Raw genomic sequence first — 10,641 nt, forward strand, 5'->3', positions numbered from 1 at the left:
GTGACTTCTTTCTCACAGACCAAGTACTTCCTTTCCTTAATTGTCCTAATATGCTCTGTCAATCTTCAAGCCTCTTTCCCAAATACATTTTCAGTTCTGTAGTGTCCCCACACGTGAGCAGCAGTGATTCTCCAGGAGGCTGGAGAGATTGACGTCCTGCTGTTGCTCCCACTCACCTCTTCACCAGCTGAGAGACTGGAAATAACCCATTATACCTCAATACTTCCCTGCTCACCGACATCCAAATGCATCACCAGGGGAAATTACTCCAGCAACACCCGCTGCTGTGTCCTTGAGTGAAGAAGGGAGGAGAACTGACCTCTGCAGAGAGTAAACAGCCTTACTCTGCTAAACCAATGTTCCTGGAGTTACCACATCAAAGCTTGGGTGAAGGAGCAGGCACAAAAAAAATAATCAGGCCCCCTCTTCATTGGAGCCACTCATGCAGGCTCTCACACACCTCAGTCTAACACTGCTCAGATCCCAGGAGCCTCCTATATCAAAGAGAAATAAGAGAAACACAAATCTCTGTGCTCCAGGGCCTGTCAGCCATCCTAATCCTAAACCCTGGGAGGAAAACCTCAGGGAGCTAGAGTGCTCTGTAGGAAATCAATTGATATGGAAAATAAACCTAGAGCCTGTAAAATTTATAACTTTGAAATATATTCACCCAGAGCAATGAGCATTCAGCATTGTCCTGGTTTAAATTAAACAACCAATTCTGTTCAGGCATTTTACTCTTCAGCTCAGTCTGTTCTAAGAGGCTGCACTTTCTAAAGTTAGCAGCAGGTTTTTGCAGACAGTGTCTGCTACTAGAAGTGATGGTGCTTGGTATTTACAGTTACTACCACTACTGCTTTCTTGACCCTTGACAAGCATCAATGCTGCTAGGAAATAGAGGTAGCCAATAAAAGGCAAATGATTGAAGATGAAGTAATGGGAAGAACACAGAGAAGAACAACCTTTTTATAACATGCTCCAGGCACTGTGTTTGCTGAAGGAGTCTCCCTACCAACCCAGCAGAAATGAAGCAAATGCAGCAGCTGAAGGGTAGAGGGAAGGGCAGCCCCACGTTCCTGCCTGAGCCCAGGCTAGACACAAGGTCAAGAGCTTCTGGGTGCTGAACAGGAAGTTGCCACGCTCCAGTTTGCACATAGAAGGTTTGGCATAATAGCCATAATGAAGATAGGAATAAGATTTTTTGATTATTTTTTTCAAGCCAGTGTTTCCTACATTCAGAGGTTTCTAAACAGGAGGTTTGATCTGAGGAACTACAGGCCTGTCAGCCTGTGGGGAAGACTATGCAGCAATTCATCTCCAGCACACTCACGCCACGTGCAGAGCAACCAGGGGATCAGGCCCAGCCAGCATGGCTTAGTGAAAGGCAGGTTCTGCTTAACCAACCTGATTTCCTTCTATGACCAGGTAACCTGCTTAGTGGATGTGGCTGTGGATGTTGTCCACCTGGACTTTAGTAAAGCCTTTGACACTTTCCGACAACGTTCTGCTAGACAAACTGGCTGCTCATGGCTTAGGCAGGTGCACTCTTTGCTGTGCTAAACTATCTGGATGGCTGTGCCCAAGGAGTTGTGGTGAATGGAGTTAAATCCTTTTGGCAGCCAGCTACAAGCAGAATCTCCTAGGGCCCAGTTTTGGGGCCAGTCTTATTAAATACCTTTATCAATGATCTGGATGAGAGGATCAAGTACATCCTCAGTAAGCTTGCAGATGATACCAAATTGAATGGGAGTGTTGATCTGCTCAAGGGCAGGGAGGCTCTGCAGAGGGACCTGGACAGGCTGGATCTATGGGCCAAGGCCAATTGTATGAGGTTTAAAAAGGCCAAGTGCCAGGTCTTGCACTTCGGTCACAACAACCCCAGGCAGTGCTACAGGCTTGGGGAAGAGAGGCTGGAAAGTTGCCTGGCAGAAAAGGACCTAGGAGTGTTAATAGATGGCCAGCTGAACATGAGCCAGCAGTGCACCCAGGTGGCCAAGAAGGTTTGAAGGCATCCTGGCCTTTATCAGGAATAGTGTCCCTACCCTCAAGTAGATCGACACTTCCACCCAGCTTCATGTCATCTGCAAACTTACGAAGGGTGCCCTCCATCCCCTCATCCAAATCACTGATGAAAATGTTAAATAGGAGTGGCCTCAGTACTGAGGTCTGGAGGACACCACTTGTGACCAACTCCATTGACCACAACTCTTTGGACTCAGCCCTCTAAACAGTTTTTCACCAAGCAAAGCATACGCCCATCCAAGCCAAGAGCAGTCAATTTCTCTAGGAGAATGGTGTGGGCAACAGTGTCAAGCAACTTACTAAAGTCAAGGTAGACAACATCCGCAGCCTTTCCTTCATCCAACAAGTGGATCACCCTGTCATAGAAGGAGATCAGGTTTGTTAAACGCGATCTGCCCTTCACAAACCCATGCTCACTGGGCCTGACCACATTGTCCTGCATGTGCTGCATAATGGAACTCAGGATGATCTGCTCCATCAGCTTCCTTGGCACTGAAGTCAAACTGACAGGCCTGTAATTTTCCAGATCATCCTTCTGGCCCTTCTTATAGATGGGTATTATATTGGCTGTGTTCCAATCAGCTGGGACATCCCCAGTCAGCCAGAACTGCTGATAAATGATGGACAGCGGCTTGGTGAGCGCCTCTGCCAGTTCTCTCAGCACTCTCAGATGAATCCCATCCATCCCCATAGATTTGAGCACATCGATGTGGAGCAGCAGGTCTCTTACTATCACCTCCTGGATTATGGGGAGGACATTTTGCTCTCGGACTCTGTCTCTTGGCTTGGGGGGCTGGCTTCTCTCCATACAAGTGTTTTTATCACTATGGACTGAGGCAAAGAAGACATTAAGCACTTCAGCCTTATCCTCATCTTTGGTTACCATATTTCCTCCTGAGTATAGCAGGGGATGGAGACTCTCCCTGGTCTTTCTCTTGTTGTTGATGTATTTATAGAAACTTGTTATGTTATTCTTTATCTCCAAAGCCAGATTAATTTCTAGGTGGGCTTTGGACCTTCTAATTATCTCCCTGCATAACCTAGTAACATTCTTGTACTCACTATGAGTGGCCTGCCCCCTTTTCCAGAGGCCATAAACTCTCCTTTTTTCTCTAATTTTCAGCCAAATCTCCCTATTCAGCCAGGCTGGTCTTCTTTGCTGACAGCTCATCTTACAGCACACAGGGATGGCCTGCTCCTGTGTCTTTAAGACTTCCTTCTTAAAAAGCGTCCAGCCTTACTGGACTCCTATACCCTTCAAAACTGACTCCCAAAAGATTCTAACAAGTAACCTCCTATATAAGTCAAAGTCCACCCTTCAGAAGTCCAAAGTGGCAGTTTTGCTGTCCCTCCTCCTAACATCTGTAAGAATAGAGAACTTAATCATTTCATGGTCACTGTTCCCTAGATGGCCTCCAACTGCCACATCCTCCACAAGACCTTCTCTGTTCACAAACAGGAGGTCCAGCAGGGCGCCTTCCCTGGTCAGTTCACTTACCAGCTGCGTGAGGAAGGTATCCTCCACACATTCCAGGAACCTCCTGGGTTGTTCCTTCTCTCCTGCATTGTATTTCCACAGATACCTGGGAAATTGAAGTCCCCCACAAGAACAGCAAGCGACCTCGAGATTTCTCCCAAGTGCTTATAGACCGCTTTGTCCACCTCACTGCTCTGGCTGGGAGGTCTATAGCAGACTCCCACAGCAATACCACTACAAGATTGCTTACCTATAGTCTTGTAATACCTTGGAAGCTCCTGTTAAAAATGGTGAGAAAAAAAGTGCTATAGGGATCTTGCAGTTCAGATTTCCAGCATTTCGCGTAAAACAAGCAATGTGTCAATGGAAAAAGTCCTTTGCAGGAGAGGGGCAAAAAAAAGCAATATAAATATTGTCAGAAGTGTGTGACCTCGGGAAATGCTGCCAGTTAGTTTTTCAGTCTTAGGAAGAGTTTTACTGCTTTGTGGCAGCAAGAAATTAGTCAGCATGTTCTCAGAAAGGGCAGCATGTGACTTGTAGTGATCCATCACATTAATCAAAAATGAAACCCTGATTTTTGATCTAATAAATACTTTTGCATCCATTAGTTTGCTGAGAGTTGATCTCACTTTGGAAAGAAACATACCTCAATACAAGGACTAGAAACAAAAATTAGTATCACAATATAGTCGAAATACCCTTGATAATTAGCATGCTCATAACACTGGGAAGATGCCCTAAGGGTAGGACTATCTGCGAATACCAGGATTTGGTACACAAGATGTAACTTTGCACTTAAGTGAAAGAGTATGAATTCATCTCTGAAACACTTTCTGACTAGGAACCTGCTTTCCTGTTAACATTCTGATCTGGATTTAATCCTGAAATTGCTTATTATTGCTCTATAATAATGCTTTACACTAAATTTGGAAGAACCAGATCCACTGGTACATTGCTGTATCAAAGACTGGTAATTTATGCAGCTGCAGAATTTCTTTTTGAAAACATTACTGACAACCTGATGCTGAGCATTGCCCAGAAAAATCATTTTTAGGACTGCGGAGTTGTATTTCCCATTCACCACCAACAGCCAGAAGGCAGCAGTTCTGAAACATACCACCTCTGCTGCTACAGCATTCTGCTGCTAAGCAATTTGCCACAGTAATTTCACCAGTCTGTGATCCACTTTCCTTTTCTCTGAAACTAGGTTTATAGAACAGCTTTTCTTCCAGAAATATTCTGAGGTCTGACATAGAGCACTTGGAAATGCTTGGACACAGAGCTTTACATAGCAGCAAGACATTCTACATAGTATAAGACTGCAGAAGAAAATATATTAACCAGATCAGGTTAGAAAAAAACTGCCTTGTCTTGGCCACTTGAGATCCACGCTCTCCTCTGGAGTGCAGGGGTTCAGGAGCTGGGCTCCGCTCAGGGCCACCCCTCACAGGGAGGCAATCCCACACCCGGCTCCCTGTTCCTTCATTTACAGCAACATCAACTCCAGCTAAAAAAAGCAACACCACGTGAATATGGTGCATTTTAACAGGTTACTGTGCTCTCCTCTCTCTGCCACAACAAACACAGCTGTCGTCTGCTGCAGGATTTTGTCTACCTTAAGATGCTTTCCCCTTCTTTTCCCCCAAGCTTGCTTGTGGCAGACTTAAGCCACCCCTTCGCTCTGGACATGAGACGCTGGTGCCGGTTTGTCACCTTGCAGGGAAACCTGTCCCATAAGGCCCAAAGTCATCTGCAGGACCCAGGAGAAGCTTCTGTTGGACCCAGAGTCACCAATTAATTTCTGCATAAGTATGGCAGGAACCAAAGGGCTGCTGGCAACACGCCTGGCACTGCAAGACATTGCTTCCAGCAGCCAACCAGAGGCACATGCCCGAGGTAGAACCCAAACCCACCATCAGCCCACGTGCAGCCACTTGCCTACGTAGCAGCCATCATATGGATCTGTTTCAAATACAATTAAAGTGGTGCCTTTCTCTTAAATTTTGGCATTTGTTTTTCTCTAACTTCAGTTCTGATTTAGTCTGCTTTGAATGAAAACTTCTCTTGAAGACTCAAAAGCACCTTAGCTGCACAGTGATCAATCATAGAATGGTTTGAGTCAGAGGGGACCTTAAAGATCATCTAGATCCAACCCCCTTGTCATGGGCAGATCAGATTTCAGCAGATCAGGTTGCTCAGCCTTGCCTTGAACATTCTCGAGGATGAGGCACCCACAACTTCCCTGGGCAACCTGTTCCAGTGTTTCACCAGCCTCATAGTAAAGAACTTCCTCCTAGAGTCTAACCCTGCTCCACTTTAAAACCATTGACCCTTGCCCTATCCCTACACACCCTTGTAAGCAGTCCCTCCCCAGCTTTCCTGTAGTCCTGGAAGGACGCTATAAGGTCTCCTTGGAGCCTCCTCTTCTCCAGGCTGAACAACCCCAACTCTCTCAGCCCCTCCTTTGTGTAGGAGCTGCTCCAGCCATCATTACCTTTGTGGTGATCCACTGGATAAAGTAACTAAACAAATGAAAGCAGAATTAAGAAAAGCTTCCTGCACAACAAAAACCTGACCATAACAGGGCGCATTGCCCTAATAAGAAAAAGATGATTACACATATAATTTCTTCTTAATTTACATAATCATACAATAAGATATAAAATTGGACTGACAGTTGCAGGAGGGAATTTATATAATTTCTCCATATTTTTTCCACAGGCTTCAGCTTGCAAAACACTTTCCTAATACAGCATGAAAATAGGTATTGTCAGTGCATAGCAGTCTTCTTACCACAAGCTCAGACAGAGACTGCCAAGATAAGTAGCACACCTTTTTTTCTTCTGTAATTACACAACTTAGCTTTCCCTAAAGGAGGATCTCAGCCTAAAAGTAGCTGTACTGTGCTAAGAATCTACTACAGTTGTGACATTTGACCAAAGCCAAACCAAAACAAAATAACACCACAGTGCTCTGGCTCACGCATTTGTGACAGATTTTTTGCTGTTGAACACGTACCAATTTTATAGCAGGGTTGATAGCCAGTCGTATTCTTGTTGAAAAACATTTCTTTTTTCCTAGTAGAAATTGTAAAAGTCATTTCTTGTGTCACAGAAATGAAGAGAGTCAGCCTCTCCAGAGAAGTCAACACCAAAACAACTCCCCCCAACTTGTATGCAGTAGTACTCTGATCAGAAAACTGTATCATGCTCATCTATGCACGACACACATCTTGCAATTTCAGATTGAACAGATGGTATGATTAATTCCACTGTTACATAAATTTACCCCTCATTTTCACACATCACATTTCTAGTAACAGCACTGTATATAACATCTGAAAGTGTGGTCAGCGCTTCACAGAAGTAATTTTTTTTCTCCTGTAAGTAGAATTGCATTCTCTCATACCTAATGCATAGAAATTCGACTAGCACTAATACTAATTGCAGTAGATCAACTTTTTCAGAGAAAAACAATGAGTGAATTCTTTCCAAGTCACTGGTTGGTGCTTGGAATAGGTACCATTACTACTACTATAGGTACCTACCCAAGAAATCATTACCTTCTCCTGTTACAAAAATACTATCTTTCCCTTCCAAAGCTGCCTTCACACCCTACCATCTTCTCAATGTCTCCCAAATCCTGTTTATCAAAGCAAAAAACTATGCAGTGAAAGGTTCTTTCCACTTGGATGTAGTGGCACTACACATTGTGTTGACTTTGGGCACTCTGAGCCCTAGGAAAGGTAGAGTTTCCAGCACCAGTCAAATGAAATGAACCACCTTATTTCAGCTCCCAAGAAGCCCGATCTCAGCATGATCAATATATATTTTAAAGAAACTTTGCTAACCAAGGCGAATTCATGGGGTTTTATCTGATGTGACTCTAACAAAGCAGAATTGAAGATGATCTTGGTAAGATAGATACCAGTGAGGACCATCAGATCAGGGCCTCGAGCTAGCTAAACGATATCAAAGGCGAGACTGCAAACTGAATGAAGCTGTACGTGTCATATTCCTGTCAACTCATCCCAAACAGCAGGCTGTTACATTGCAAGCTGCCTCTTTGATCTCCCGATTTTTGTGAAGCGCCTGTCTTGGCTCCTGACTCCCTCGCCCTGCCCCAGCTCGCCCTGCCCGCTCGCCTCTCGCTGCCACACTGCGCTCTACTGACTGCGCAGGGATCACGTGCAACGCAGTGAACACAGATGCTACGAACCCCTTATCCCACTCCCACCTCTCTCTTAAGACCCCATAACTCAGCAGACACATGGAAACACAGACCTGAAATACTCTGCTGTTGCTCATCCCACCCACACCTCTGTCCTGCCCTCTATTCTCTTCCCTGAGGCACGAAAAAGCTCAACAGTTTAAATCCTGCCTTCTACGTGTTGACTATCACCTAGCAAACCCCTGCGTGCTCCACCAGCAGCAACAGAGAGCCCAGAGCAACCACCCCATCCCGACGACATCAAGCTCTGCCAGGCATGGACGGCTTGCACACACAGACTCTCCTCACCTGCTTCGCTGGGGCTCCTTAGAGCTGTAGATCACCCAATTTACTTCTTAAGCTTTCTACTTTTCAAAGTGATTTTTAACTCGTTCAGGGTGTAAACACACACAGGAAACAGCCAGAGGGATGAATAACAAAATTTATGAACCCTAGTGTCACATGAAGCAGAGCAGGCTGCCCCTTCTCACGAGTTTCTACTCTTTGCCTCAAAGCACGGTGTCTCTACATGCATTACAGCACAGACAGCAGCTCCTGACTAGGCAAAATAAAAACCTTTGGGTGGGAGAAGCACAGCTAGTCCTCGAGCTCATACTGCTGACAACTAATTTGTAATGTCTTATCACAGCAATTCAGAGACAACGCAGCTTCTACGACCCAGACCATCTGGACTAGCACAAAGAGAAGAAAGTTATGTATTTTAAATTCATCTTTCCAGCCATCACCCCCTGCCCTCATACCTGGATGACAGCAAATAAAGAGCTGAATGCTGTCAGCATAATGCTAGCAACTGAAGTTCCTGTGGCAGCACATATCTCAGAAGGGAACAGAACCTGTGATGCTGGTAACACTGGGGCTATCTTATTCAGAGAACGGGGAGGTCGAACTGCAAGGACAGCATTAAACTAACAAATGCTACACAAAAATGGGTGAAATATCCTACAGCAAACTTCATCATTACAAGCAAACAGAGCCTTAAAATCCTACCTTCCAAACAAAAATGAAACCTTCCCCAGATATCCCATGGCTCATACACAGCCTCCAGCAGCAGGCAGTGGCCTCAGCAACTGGGAGATTCTCTGTTCTGGGATATTTCACATTCACTTCAGGAATTCTGAGCATGGGCCTGAAAAAAGGCTAAATAAAACTAAAGGCTCTGACTGTTTATGTATCTGAATTACTGGAACTTCTTAAGATTGTGTTGGTTTACAAATTATTTTTTCTTGTTACAGAAAACATGGATGTCACAGATAGAAACAGCAGTCTCCAATTACACCACGCAACACAAAACCAAGAAAAGCACTGCTTTCTGCTTCCCAGATGAATCCTCTGAAATTTAACAATGCCAGCACAGCACCAGCGGAGCCAGTGGAAGACTACTCTGGTGGTAACAGAGTTTCTTCCAGCATGCCTTAAGTTTCTGAAGCTAAAAGATTTCTGACTTGACCAGACAGAAGTGAGAAGCTTTGACAATGGCCTGTAGAAATAAACTAGAGAAGGACAACGAGCCATGCAATAGATGTATCACTCTTAGATTCTCCATTGCTTCAGCTCTTGGGTATGACTATTGCCATCCAAGGAAGGTTTAATACAGCTTGTCATTTCCTAGAAGGCAAGACAGGGGAAAAAAAAAAAAAAAAATATTTTGGTGAGAATACATTCACCAGAAAAGTCTAGAAGGGTTATTCTGAGATCATTCAAGTTGTGTTAATAAATTTTATGAAATCAAAATTGTGTAGCCATAGCTCCTGATAGTTATGTCTCCGTACTTACTAAACTATATCACATGTTTTTTCCATTAACATCGAGCTGGTGTTATATTACACCTAACATTTAAATTAGAGATGCTACAGAATACATTCACCAGAAAAGTCTAGAAGGGTTATTCTGAGATCATTCAAGTTGTGTTAATAAATTTTATGAAATCAAAATTGTGTAGCCATAGCTCCTGATAGTTATGTCTCCGTACTTACTAAACTATATCACATGTTTTTTCCATTAACATCGAGCTGGTGTTATATTACACCTAACATTTAAATTAGAGATGCTACAGAATATATAAAAAGAAAGAACAAAAGTGCAACAATATCCTCCTTTATTGCTGTTTTTTTTTCATCTGAGGATTTGCACCACTTTATTAACAGCAGATCTGTCATTATGCAGTTCACAAAAATTACAGCCTTCAGTATTCAAGTTACTTCATAAACTTGTGTGTTCCTTTTGCATCAAACCACTCAATACTTCACTGCTATCCCAAATGTGTGGTCCACATAGCAGAAGCACGCCCCTGTTAAATCACTTTTGTTTTTCCTTCTTTTTGAGATACTGGAAGACACCCACAGAACAGCCCAAAACTGCTTGCTACGACATTCATGCAGGCTACTGCCATGGCAGGAAAATGCTCTCACCAGCGTAGCCTTCACTAATCCCCTGAGATTAGCCATCATCAAGAGAGAAATGGGGAGACCTACCCAAAGCCCTCTTAGATGTCTCTGTCCCTTCACCCACCTCCTGTCCACAGTCAGCTAGTCTCCCTCAGGAGAAAAGTTAGCCCATAGAATAGCCCCCCAGTATCAGAAAATGCTTAAGGGGGACCTGAACAGAGCAGCCACACAGATGAGGACTGTGCTGAAGAACGCAGGAGTGCCACGCCAGTTGTGCGCATTATTCAGGGGGAAGTCAGCATTCGCTTCACGTTCAGCTCTGCTCCACAGTCCAATTAGTCACGAGTCCACGTGTTGCCACTAACCCCGCTCCTCCCCAGCTCCACCCATGAGCATACGGTGGTACATTTATCCACTCATGCTGGTTCACCAGTACACAAAAGCTACAGTCTTGGGGCTGTGTGTGTGTATATATATATATATATATATCTCCACATACACATATCTGTGTACCTACCTGGTTCAGCA

General features: G+C 44.3%; 1 protein-coding gene across 1 annotated transcript in view; it reads left to right on the top strand.

Annotated features, from left to right (window-relative positions):
• LOC104272804 (pleckstrin homology domain-containing family G member 7-like) overlaps positions 1-9,069 on the top strand; it is a 29,146-nt gene extending 20,077 nt beyond the window's left edge. Inside the window, 2 exon segments of the mRNA XM_009867899.1 lie at positions 6,221-6,316; positions 8,960-9,069. Of these exon segments, the coding sequence (XP_009866201.1) occupies positions 6,221-6,316; positions 8,960-9,069 (206 nt within the window).
• Positions 9,070-10,641: the final 1,572 nt, after the last annotated feature.

This window comes from Apaloderma vittatum, unplaced genomic scaffold, assembly GCF_000703405.1.
Source record: "Apaloderma vittatum isolate BGI_N311 unplaced genomic scaffold, ASM70340v1 scaffold12214, whole genome shotgun sequence".
Classification (NCBI taxonomy): domain Eukaryota; kingdom Metazoa; phylum Chordata; class Aves; order Trogoniformes; family Trogonidae; genus Apaloderma; species Apaloderma vittatum.